The 13,215-nt window shown below is 40.5% G+C and overlaps 1 protein-coding gene across 1 annotated transcript in view; it reads right to left on the bottom strand.

Moving 5' to 3' along the window:
* Positions 1 to 15: 15 nt before the first annotated feature.
* LOC127425214 (organic cation transporter protein-like) overlaps positions 16 to 13,215 on the bottom strand; it is a 28,297-nt gene continuing 15,097 nt past the window's right edge. Inside the window, exons 5-10 of the mRNA XM_051670934.1 lie at positions 10,542 to 10,656; positions 8,211 to 8,323; positions 7,882 to 8,093; positions 3,205 to 3,313; positions 2,799 to 2,999; positions 16 to 2,434 (exon numbers count right to left, since the gene is read on the bottom strand). Coding sequence (XP_051526894.1) covers positions 2,329 to 2,434; positions 2,799 to 2,999; positions 3,205 to 3,313; positions 7,882 to 8,093; positions 8,211 to 8,323; positions 10,542 to 10,656 — 856 coding nt within the window. The 3' untranslated portion in view covers positions 16 to 2,328. The remainder of the gene's footprint in view (positions 2,435 to 2,798; positions 3,000 to 3,204; positions 3,314 to 7,881; positions 8,094 to 8,210; positions 8,324 to 10,541; positions 10,657 to 13,215) is intronic.

The raw sequence follows: 13,215 nt of genomic DNA, 5'->3' as shown, positions 1-13,215 counted from the left end.
TGTTTTGTGCTAAAATAAAATGATTAGGGATGTTTGTACATGGCATCATGTTCAGAGGTTGCGCTAGATAAAATCTTTATCCATCACACTGACGGACTGAGTTGTAAAATTTCCGTCGTTATCTATTTTTATCCTTCATACTTGTTTTAATTTTTATACTAGGGCTACATTCAGGGGCGTAGCATCCATTATAATGGCATATACTGTATGCTGTATATGATACATTACATGATATATTTTTTGACTCTTCACGCTTGAGCCTGGTGAAACCAATGAGTTCTATGAAAGTTCTTTCTGTCAATCAACCGCTGCGCTAAAACAACTTTTTTTAAACTTTGCAGATTAAGCGCATTATGCGCATACATGCACAAGTTCACAGAATCTTTTCAGTGTGCCTGATATCAACATAAAGTGTCACAGATGAGAAGCACACATCTCTGAAGCTCAGTTAATATATTTACTTCACAAAAATTACTGAGAATTCTGCTCTAAACATAATGTTTGCGCTTATATTAAATGCAAGTAAAATTGGCAGAAACGATGCATTGCTTTTTTGTGCTTTCTTTTTGTTATGCTTTCGTGCACTTTATTATCATGCATTAACACACTGACGTAATGATTGATGTATGTAGTCATGAAATAAAAGACCCTCTCCTCGAAATCAGAACACAATTGGTCAAAAGAGACTCATATTACCAGGCGTAAATGATGATGGTGCATCTTAATACCAGGGAATAAACAGGTCACACAGACACAGCAGAGTGTGTGTGTGTGTGTGTGTGTGTGTGAGTGAGTGAGAGAGAGAGAGAGAGAGAGAGAGTGAGTGTGTGTGAAGTCCAAACTGATGCACTAGGTTAAAATGATTTTCTTGTTTCTTTTTTATCTTTCAAAATGACGGACATCATTTGGAATTATACGTCAAGTTTTAAAAAATCAGTAAATGACGGGGAATTTTCTGTTAACGTAACCCCTGACATGTTGGGTTAAGTGATTGTTTGTGCCCCAACAGAAATAATGAACCTGAGATGCCAGTGATTACAGGAGTTTTTTAAGGGTATAAGCTATTTTACTACACACTAGTCTCATGTTAACATGTATACCTGTAGTCTCATGTTCTCACATGTCTCAAACTAGTCTCCAGTCAGCATGTGATATATAATTTTTTAAGTCTTGTGGTATAGTTGCAAAACAATGTGTATTTTAACATTTATTTCTTTACAATCCCTTGTCCCATAGACTTCTATTGTAAGTCTATTACTGTAAAGTAATTTTTGTTTGTTTTTACAAACTAAGGGACAAGTTGACATTATTTCTGTGGTAATCGACAACTTGTCATGATGGATGCGATTGATTCAGCTCAACTTGTATTTTACCCAGTAAATTGCTTTAAACCTCAATATTTTTAATTGTGCATATTATGACGTTTTCCTTACTAAAACAATATGAAAATCAATTGCAGTCATATAGACGGCAGTTAAATCAGCACTAAACATTATATGATAAGTTTCCCTGTAACTACTGAACTAAGATTATTCAGTATACTAACATGCTATTAAAATATTTCAGCCAGGCAGAAGCTTTGGGTTTCTCAAGCAAAGCTGAAAGCAAATCACTACAAACCACACACAAAAAAGTGGTATTTCCCAAACAGTGGAAGCAAAACACTGAAATGTTGCCTCATGCTCAGTGCTCAGTATTGTTAGCAAGGTCATTTGGATAACTGTAAATCATAAACTCCCAAGGCTATATGTTCATTTTGTAGATCTTTAGCACAAACCTGTCCTTTTATCCTTAATCCATTCTTCTTTTTTTTCTTTTTTTTTTTTTTTGGAGTACTGTAAAAAGGTTGGCAACCTGCTATTAAATTTCAAATTCTTAAAGAACATTTCTAAAGATAATACACAAAAAGATACTGTATGGAACCGAGTACACTCTTCATTAGAGCATGCCACAGTGCAAATAATAAGTAAATAAATCAGTTCATGGATATGCAACAGATATAGCACATATGCAGTTGATTTACAGTAAAGAGGTATTGTAAGTGCTTAGTGATATGAGGTTATGGATAATTTCCTTCACCTGCCACCAAACACAAATATAACAGAGGTTTACAGTTCTGCTGAATTAACTTTTGCATGTTGAACTTAAAGTTGATGGTTATTTAAATGGGAAGACTTATATGTCTGAATATGGTTATGCATTTGATTTCAATCACTGTGCAGCAGAGCTTGATGGAGATTTATGTATATCAGTAAAAGTCATTGTATACACGTGTGTAATGTGTATGCAATTTGTCCTTTTACATCAATGCTACATAGGCATTTATGTCTATCTGGACTCATCTGCTAAACTCTGCAGTTCCTGCCCTTCTGTGCTGCTTGGTGATTGGCTGGTATGTACTGGAATTTGTCCATCACATTTTAAAGGAGTAGACCTAAAGGAGGGGGAAATAACACAAAATGGTCAAAGGGACTGTTATTAAGAAAAAGTGTATAGGCAGAGTCCAAAATTAACATCTGCCATGTGGTCACTTTAGTATGAACTACAACATTACAGGGTTTAAATCGAATATATAGTTCCCTGACACTCACTGATGTGATGTGATCATTTCAAATCAAAGATGCACAAACTGTCTACAAATAAGTAATGAACAGTTAAATATTTGTTTGCCCTATAGGGGACAAAAACATAACTTTTATTTAAAATAATCCAAAATACATGGCTGGAAAGAAATATTCATGGCCATTGACAAAAAGGTAATTTTAGACCCTGTTTCCAGGTGAATGTGGTGTATTTACTTCTCTGCATCATAAATGTTGTCTGGTAGTGGTTGATTAGCAGTCTCAGGCAATGCCAGGGCAAGCACTGCAGCGAGCAGAGTGGTGGTGCCGAATATCAACATGGGCACAACAGGTGCATGGCGTCCAAGCAGATTTATTAGCGGAGCTAAAACTCCACCCATCCGTGCAAACATAGAAGACACACCTATACCTGTCTGCCTGTTGGAACAAAAAATATGAAAATGTTAACCACATGTTTACCAACAGGCTGCTTTTGCCATGGTATTCTAGATGACACTTCAAACAGGATTCACAAACTTTATCTTGTTATCACTGGTTTTACATGCATTGTACACTGCAGTGGCATATAGACAGTTTCATATTTTTTGTGCTGAATTTATATAGATTATGCAAATAAGTGTACCTGAGAACAGTTGGGAAGAGTTCTGCAGAATAAATATAGATAATGGCAAAAGATGCTGTAATTCCAAATTTTCCCACCATGGCCAAAGCAGTCTGAACTTGAGCACTGTCTGAAAGAAGGAGAGTATGAAAAGAAAATTACCTGTAAAAAAATCCAACTTCCATTTTGTCAGACAAACTCTTTTTTTTATTTTATTTTTTTAAATTGGGATTACTTAAAAAAAAAAAATCTATAAAGTCAAATTAGTATGATCAACCTAACATTTTAAACAGTGAGAACATAAGCTTTCAAGTTTGGTCTTGAAGGTAGAACTTGCAAGCTTTTGAGCATGTTAAGTTAAATTATGTTCAGTTCTGAGGAAGTCATTTGTAGGACTTTCCATAATAATTCCCCTATCTGAAAATGTCCAGTAGTGTGCTATCACAGATTTGGCTTGATAATTTGATGAGAAATATTTTATTTAATATGGAATGTATTTATGATCTGTAAATATTGATAAGGAATATTTACTTAAGTCTACTGCAAGTCTATTAAGGCCAGAGCTCACCACAGACAGTAAATATCAGTGAATTAAAAATGTGTGATTTTGATTCATACCTTCTTTAAACATTACAATTCTGGCTGGGGGAATACCCACCATCTTTTGCTCTTGAATTTGTTAGGTGTGTTTGGTCAAAGCGTGGCGACTTATGACGACATCGAAATAATTGTTGTTTAGAATAAATGGATGTTTTAGCAATTTTTAGTGTTTTAATTATTTATTTACTTATTTATTTATTTTTGTGAAAAGTTGTTTTATTTAAGTCACCATCAGGGTGCTTAGTGTTCACTTTGGCAAGTTTCTACATTGGAACTCAATGTTGGCGTTGCCATTGAAACATCTATTCATTTAAATTAGCCTGACTGGCAATCAAGTGAGGCTGACACACTATTTGGTGGAAATTAAGATCTTCCTAGTAAAGACAGTAATATTAATTCATACATCAAAGTTATGGTCAGCAAAACTTCAAAATGTGAGTTTACTGAACTTAGTTTTACATGTAAAGCTTTAGAATCCAATTTTAATTGTTAAGTTGGTACAATTTATTTGCCTTAAGTTGAGTAAACTCCAAAAAAGCTGTGTATCAAGTTTCCTTATAATTTTAAGTTGAATTACCAATTTCTTTTATATTTTTTTTTCAGTGCATTAGTTATTTGTTCATTTTGTCTACTTGAGTACAGATAAATCAATTCAGTTACTCAGGGGAGTTCCATTTGCACTATTTTTGATTGTTGGTCAACGTACATATGCATCGAATGTACGTCTCATGGCCATAACTTCATGTCTTATCTGAACCTGAAACTTCATGTCTTCTCTGAACCAGTGATGAGCACCAGAGCTTTGGTAAGTAACCCACAGGAGGGTGTTGGAGAATGGGTAAGTATAACACAGGAGATCGCTGGAGAGAGGATAAGTATTTCACAGGAGATCGCTGGAGAATGGGTGTGTAATCCACAGGTGATCGTTGGAGAATGGGTGTGTAATCCACAGGAGATCGTTGGAGAATGGGTGTGTAATCCACAGGAGATCGTTGGGGCACAAATTAGTATTTCACAGGAGATTGCTGGAGAATGGGTGAGTAATCCACAGGAGATCGTTGGAGAAAGGGTTAGTATTCCGCAGGAGATTGCTTAGAGCACAGGTAGGTAATCTAAGGAAGATTGCTGGAACAGGGGTTAGAGTCTGTGACCAGACAAAGAGTGAGTTTTTGTGTGTGCTTCTTATAGTGGTGTTGATTGGTATCTTGAATTGGCTGCAGGTGCGGGTGATTAGTACTCTGGTGAGTTTGATCACTGTGATTGGATGACTGGGGAGCCTGGTGTATTCATGACATTCCCCCCCCCCCCCCCCCCACGGGCCACTCTTGCGGACCGAGACCCCCAACGCTGTGACTGACTTCCAGGAGCTGGAAGCTGTGGGTGAGATGCGTGGAACTCGGTAAGTAGGGTCGGATCCAGGATGTCATCCCTAGGTACCCAGGATCTTTCTTCGGGTCCGTATCCCTCCCAGTTTACTAGATACTCGAGACTCAGGATCTCTCTCACAGTATAGACGGGTCCATCCTCGAGGAGAAGCGGGAGAGGGGGTTCTTCTGTGGGACCAGGCTCCATGAGTAAGAGAGAGAGAGAGATGGTGAGGTTTTAGAGAGAGACGTGAAATGTGGGGTAGATCCGTTACTGAGGAGGAAGTCGAAGCTGGTAGGTGATGGGGTTGATCTGTTTCGTGATGGTGAAGGGACCAATGTACCGGGGACTTAGCTTCTTACAGGGCAGGCACATCCTGATGTCCCGCATGGAGAGCCAAACCTTTTGCCCGGGTTGGAATGTGGGGGCCTCTGACCTTTGGGCATCGGCTTGGCTTTTTTGGTTGCGCACTGCTAACTGGAGATGATGGTGAGCTAAATCCCAGACCCTCTCGCTTTCTCTGAACCAGTGATCAACTGCGGGAACATCTGAAGGCTCTCTAGACCATGGGAATAGTGGGGGTTGGAAGCCGAGTATGCATTGGAAAGGGGTGAGGTTAGTGTAGGCTTGTCAGAGGGAGTTCTGGGCATACTCAGCCCAGGGCTGGTAGCAGTTCCAGCTGTGTTGGCTGTGATGGCAAAAGGTTCTGAGGAATTGTCCAATCTCTTGGATCTTCCTCTCTGTCTGCCTGTTGCTCTGGGGATGGTAGCCAGTGGTCAGGCTGACAGTCACACCTAGGAGTGAGAAGAATGCCCTCCAGACTTGCGAGATGAACTGGGGTCCACGATCTGAGACGATGTCTTCAGGGATGCCATAATTGCGAAAGACGTGAGTGAACAGGAGTTCAGCTGCTTCCATAGCTGTGGGAAGACCTTTGAGAGGTATCAATTTGCATGCTTTGGAGAATCTTTCTACAGCTACCATAACGCAGGTAAAACCTTCAGAAGCAGGTAAATCAGTTATAAAGTCTACTAGATGTGAACAGCTGGGGAATGGGCAGCAGGAGGAGTTTACCTGAGGGTAGATGATGAGGGGTCTTGGACATGGCACGCTTGGGACATCCTTGGATGAACCTCTGCACATCACGTGCCATCTGGGGCCACCAGAATCGATTTTGGAGCAACGAGAGGGTCCGATTGGTCCCCGGGTGACCTGTGCCTAGGGAAGAGTGGACAGAGTCAATGAATTCATTACGTCGGACAGATGAGACATAGAGGCGGTTATCTGGCCAGCCCGGCAGTGCAGCTTCTGTGGCTGTGGCTTCTGCAATCCTATCATCCAGGGACCATTGAATGGGATTTATGAAGATCTTTTGAGGTAGGATGAGTTCAGGAGTCTCCTGACAGTCTTCGGTAGAGTGTATGTGAGAGAGGGCATCAGCCTTGACGTTTCATCCCTATACGATAAGAAATGGTGAAGTCGAACTTGGTGAAGAATAGACCCCATCGGGCTTGACGGGGGTTTAATCGTTGTGCCTCTTGTAGGTACTCCAGGTTACAGTGATCGGTGAGAACCAGGAAGGGATGATGGGCTCCTTCCAGCCAATGACACCATTCCTCCAGGGCAAGCTTGTTGGCCAGAAGTTCCCGATTCCCGATATCATAATTCTGCTATGCCGGGGAAATTTTTTGGAGAAGGCGGCGCATGGGTGGTAGTGAGGTGGCTTCACCTGCTGCTGTGAAAGGACAGTGCCCATTCCAGAGGTCGAAGCGTCTACTTCCACCATAAAAGGTTTATTTGGGTCTGGGTGGACTAGAAGTGGAGCAGATTTAAATGCTTGTTCAACCCATTAAAAGCTTGATTGGCTTCGGATGACCATGAGAGGGATTTCGGCTTGGCCTTAAGGAGGGATGTTAGTGGCAAGTGATGGAACTGTAGGTCTGGATGAAGCGACGATAGAAATTGGCAAAGCCAAGAAAAAGTTGGAGCTCTTTTATGGTGGTTGGAGTAGGCTAGGATCTCACAGCTTCCACCTTCCCCTCGTCCATCTGGATGCCTTCAGAGCTGATGTTGTATACAAGGAATTGCATGGAGATCTGATGGAATGAGCACTTTTCAGCTTTTAGATACAGGTGGAACTTCCACAGCTTTTCCAACACAAGTGTGACATGCTTACGATATTCTGTTTTGCTCCGAGAGTAAACCAGGATATCATCGATGTAAACTAGGATGAATTGATGGAGGTACTCCTGAAATACCTCATCCATGAACCCCTGGAAGACGGAAGGGGTGCTTACCAGGCCATATGGCATCACCTGGTACTCGTAGTGGCCTGTTGGGGTGATAAAAGCTGTCTTCCATTCGTCCCCCTCCCTGATATGAATCAGGGTAAGATAAGGACATTGTTTTGAACAATGATTGTTTATGTACTTAATCAATAATGGCAATTTGTTCATTTTTAACCAAAAAACTATTTGCACTTGCAAATAGCCACTGCCTTAAAATTGAGGCACTTATGTATTACGTTACTGGATTTTAATAGGAATGATGTTTTGAAGTAGAAAAAAAATGTCAAGTCACGTAATTATTGTATTGTCATGATCAATCAATGTTGTCACTATCGGGTACTGAAAGAAAGAAAGAAAGAAAGAAAGAAAGAAAAAAGTAAGGGAAAAAAGAATGAAAATAAGAAATTCTAGAGAAGAACTGAGCCTCTGGTCATTGATTGGTCACCTGCAGGAACAGTAAAAGTGAGTAAACATGCTCCACCTCCCACAGCAAGGAACACACTCTGTGGGATTCTCCGACTGCAGGGCAGGAAGACCAACACCAAAGACCTAGCAGGAATTTCCACCAACCCAAACATGAACTGAGTGAGGTAAAGATCTGCCCCTAGGTCAGACACACCCAGAGACAGCCCATAATACACCAACACATTAACAAACCTAGAGAAACAGAGAGAAAAATTTATCTATCAGTGTCAATTTGTCATTTTCCCAAAAGTATTTCATATCAACCCATCTATACAAAAGCACCATTAATTGTACTCAAATGTATTTCACCAGATGTAGAAGAGTATGAGGGCCCTCTTCCTCATCTGTGGAGTTCTAAGCAGGTCAGCAGCAGTGTATTGTCTCCGCTCTTGTGGAACCTCATAACGCTCCACCTGTGATAGCTGAAACATACCATGAATTAACACAGAGACTCTAACACAATTTATTAAACACTTCAACTTGTTAAAGTTGGTGCATACTGAGCATTCCCAGATGGACAATATATACTAACTTCAACTTAAAGGAATATTCCAAGTTCAATACAAGTTGAGCTCAATTGACAGCATTTGCGGCATAAAGTTGGTTACCACAAAAATTTAATTTGACTTGTCCTTCTTTTTCTTAAAAAAAAAAAAAAAAAAGCAAAAATCTGGGTTACAGTGAGGCACTTACAACGGAAGTGAATGGGACCAATCCGTAAATATTAAAATACTCAGTGTTTCAAAAGTATAGCCACAAGACATAATATGTGTGTTTACATGGTTTTATTATGATAAAATCCCTTACTAACCTTTTCTGTGTAAAGTTATAGCCAATTTTACAACTTCGTTGCCATGACGATGTAATGTCAACAACCCTAAAATGACTGTAAAAACAATGATTTAAACAACTTTACAGCTCAAATAATACACAAGTTTTAACAAAATAATTAATGTAAGTGCTTTATACAATTATAAGCTTCACATTTCTGTCTTTAAACCCTCCAGAAATTGGCCCCATTCACTTCCATGGTAAGTGTATCACTGTAACCTCAATTTTTGCTTTTTTTTTTAATAAAAAAAAAAAATAACAAGTCTAAATATATATATATATTCTTTTTATTTTGTGGTAATCAATATTATGGCACAAATGCTGTCGATTGAGCTCAACTTGTATTGAAACTGGAGTATTCCTTTAAGTTAAATTACTGCCTTTAAAATGTAAGTAAATAAATTCAAAATGGTTTTATTAATTATTTTAGCTCCATATTGCAGAGTAGATTGATTTTGGATTGTTCATCAAATAATACCCCATAAAATTTATCTAAATACTCTAAGGAGCCAATAAATTACAATATTCAAGTAAAACAAATGGAAGTCAACACTTAACACACATATTACAATAATGGTTTAAAACAAGAACTCTGTATAATCACCACATGACAAATAACTGAAAGTGACAACAAACACAACAACAGCAATGGTAAAAGCAGCAAACAATAAATCAATGCACAATTTTCCTGCATTTATTTGTGCTGATGGGAAATCTAGTTAGCATAAGTTTAAACAGCATTAAGCTGATTACGCTCAATCCAACCACTCTAAGTTTAATTGTAATTAAAGGGGTCATCACACACACACACACACACACACAGATATATATGTATATATTTATATATATATATTATAATATGTTCCTTGAGGTTCACTTATAATATTAGTAAAGTTTTTTTGTTCGAGAAACAGTCACAAATCATTTTTCACCCTCATTTTGACTCTCGGTTTTGGTGCTGCTTCTCTTTTAAGACTTGACAGTAAATGCCCACTGTTATGATTGGCTCTCTGCTCTTGATTGATCAGCACAGTCTACTTGCCATGTCACTGCTCATTGATACTGGGCGGGCTAAGGAAGTGATAAAGTAAATTAGGCTTTGATGTGGTGTTGTGGAGGTGGTTAGATGCAAATGTCTACCACAGTGAGACATCACAATTTGGAGGAAGTAGAGAACGAGATGTTTTGGCAGCTTGGTTTCATCAAATGCTCTTTTTACAGTGAGGAGAAAGGTTTGAGTTCTTAAATTAACAGTATGTGTTTTATTGTACAATGACCTCTTATATGTCAAAAGATCAGGGAAAATGTTATTCCTTGTGTCATGACCCCTTTAAACTAATGTTTGAAATCGAAGTTGAAGCTGTGAAAATTGAGTAGAAGTGCCAGAAATGAATGTGATTAGACAAATGGATGAAAACAAAACGTTGTTATGGCATATTGATGAAATATTTTTTTTTTTATAATACTTAAATAAATACTTAAAATATATAATTTTAATACTTAAAGCACAATGGGGGAGATCTTGGTATATTCCCCTTAATGGCCTTATGATGCGAAAGTCATCTCCTTGTTGGCCTGGTGATGTGAACTGCTAGCTTCAGTCTATCACTTCTAGGAGACTAACAAACAAAGGCCCCCTTGGTAGACTGGTTGCCAAGGGTGGGTGATGGTTGTTGTCATGGTGATGCTAACAGAGCTAACAGAGATTTTATGGGATTTTAAAACTTTGCCAGAGGCGTAAAAAAGAGAGGGGGGAGGAAAAGTATGTGAGAGAGAGTGAAAAAGAGCCCAGGAGAGAGTATGTTATACCTGAACAGTTGGAGGTAAGGTGCATCCATTAACCAGAGCTGCCTTATGTAGAAGAACAATCGCCTCCTCTTTTCTGTTATTCACCAAGAGCCAACGGGCTGAATGTGGAAGAACCCTGAGAAAGAGGAAAAGAGGAGAATGAAAGGAGAATTTATGTTGTCAGAGAGATAAAGGGAGAGGAAGCAAAGGAGTCAAAGACAGACAGTGATACAGAGAGGGAGAGTGACAGAGAGTCTTAAGTACTGCTTTTTATGTAGTCTTTTATAAGGCAACCACAGAGTCTCTGTGCCTAGTTAAGGCCAAATGTAAGGCTAAATACGCTGAAAAAATATGTCCTTACGTTTAATTATAAATTATTTATATAAATTATTACTTTTTTAAATTCCTGTTTAACTATAAACTAATTTATAATATTTAAATATGGTTTATCTACAAACATGCACATAGTATATTTGTGTCCCAATAAATAGACATTATCTGTGTTCTAATAAGGGAACACTGTAAAAAGTGATTCGGGTGTCAAGTAAATTTGATTAAAAAAATTATCATGACGTTTATAAATATTACGGATATTTAATTTTTTTAATTATGGCTCAGCATTGTATAAAAAAATATTAGTTTTATTAATATTATTGAACAGTGGGCGGTCCATCTTCTGTCGCTGCTGACTGGGGAAGCCCAGATTGTGGCGCAACAACTTCCAGTCACCAACCTCCTGGACTACTCGGTGCTGAAGAAGTCCATTTTGCAATGGTTTGGCCGCAGCCCAGACGAACACCACCAGTGCTTCCGTTCCTTTACGCTGAGCAAGGTCGGCCTTTGCCCAGCAGCTCCGTGAAGCCTGCCGGCGGTGAGTGCTGGCCAAGGAGGACAGCGATGCTGATGATGCCATCAACCTGGTGGTGCTGGAGCAGTTCATCTCCCGGTTGCCGAAAGGGACGGCCGAATGGGTCCAGTGCCACCGACCGGCGTCGCTGGACAAATCGGTCCAGCTGGCGGAAGACCATCTGGCAGCATATCTTGGGGCCGGCGTGCCCCATGCCCTTTCTCCCTCTAATGTCTCCCTGTCCTCTCTCCCCACTTCCTTCCGTCCTGTTCCATTTCTGCGGAAATGGAGGAAAGTTCCCTGCTCCAACAAACCCCATCTCTCCCCTCTCTTTGTCCCAGGTGAAGGAGTCCGCTGCCACGAGTGTGGGTGGGAGGCTTGGGCCGGTCTGCTGGAGTTGCAGAGTGCCGGGTTGTGTCCGAGAGCAGTGGAGGTGGAGGCGTTGACCCAGATCCCTGACACCCCACAGACCTCCCCCGATCGAGTAGGGACATACCAAATACCCGTGAGTATTAAGGGGGTACATACCAAGCTGTGGTGGTTTCAGGTTGTAATCAAACCTCCATTCATCAATGCTTGGTTCAAAACAGAGCACTAGAGACATATAATCAGGTGAAGTTTAGGTGTGTGCACAGGGATATTCATTATTATCCTATAGTGACCATCACAGTAATATTCCGGGGACAAAAGCATAATATTGAGGTGGTGGTTAGTCCTCACCTCACCCATCTGCTCATTTTGAGAACTAATTGGCTGGCTTTTCGAACAGTAATGAAGGAGTTATGTGTGAATGGATGTGCAAAGCGCTGGCTTGGGAGGTGTGGCCTGGGCCATCTGCGGCTGCTCCGTGAGGTGTCATCCTCCCCCAGCCTTAGGGAATTCCCGGAAGGGGATTTCCCGTTGAAGCATTCACGAGACTAAACACTGAGGCACGCATTTGACCAAGTGATAGTGATTGATGGTCAAGGTCTTCAGCTGGGCATCGCACGCACATATTTTTCAGTTATAAAAGAGTGGTTGTATAGAGTGACACAGGACACCCGTACGAAAGAAGATACGACCCAGTTGTCGGTACCAAAGAGCCGTCAGAAAATGTTATTCCAGGCAGCTCATCATAATCCGATGGCAGGTCACTTGGGACAGGGGAAAACACTAAGCCGTCTCATGGCCCATTTCTATTGGCCAGGCATTCACGGGGATGTTCGCCGGTGGTGTGCCGCATGCCATGAATGTCAGCTGGTGAATCCGCCGGCTGCTCCAAAAGTACATTGTGCCCCCTCCCGTTGATTGAGGTACCCTTTGAGCGAATTGGCATGGACCTCATCGGGCCATTAGAACAGAACGCACGTGGGCATCGCTTTGCGCTAATCCTGGTGGATTACGCAACATGATATCCAGAAGCAGTGCTTCTGCGCAACATCTCAGCACATAGTGTTGAGGCACACTTCAGAGTGGTGATTCCGAAATAAATCCTCACTGATCAGGGCACTGCTTTTATGTCACATACACTAAGCAAGCTGTACGAATGATTGGACATTAAATAGATTCGGTCAAGCATGTGTGGAGGTGAGGGCGTGGTTGAGCGTTCGACTGGGAAGAGAGGAAGCGGTAAGGGTTTTCACCTGAGATGAATTGCTGGTAATTGCTGTTTCAATGTTCGCAGTGAGAGACGGGGGTAATAAAAAGGGGCCAGACCTCAGAGTGAGTAAGAGTTGAGTGATTTACCTGTTGAGTGATTTATCTGAAGCTACACCGTTTCGCATGCAAGTGAACGTGTTTGTGTTGATAAAAAATTTACCTTTGAGTTTGGATTCGACGTCTCCCACTTACTCATTCCTTGAACTTGTT

This window comes from Myxocyprinus asiaticus, chromosome 34, assembly GCF_019703515.2.
Source record: "Myxocyprinus asiaticus isolate MX2 ecotype Aquarium Trade chromosome 34, UBuf_Myxa_2, whole genome shotgun sequence".
In the NCBI taxonomy this organism is placed as follows: domain Eukaryota; kingdom Metazoa; phylum Chordata; class Actinopteri; order Cypriniformes; family Catostomidae; genus Myxocyprinus; species Myxocyprinus asiaticus.
Note: the sequence above shows the minus strand (reverse complement) of the source record. Positions and strands in the feature narration are given on the sequence as shown.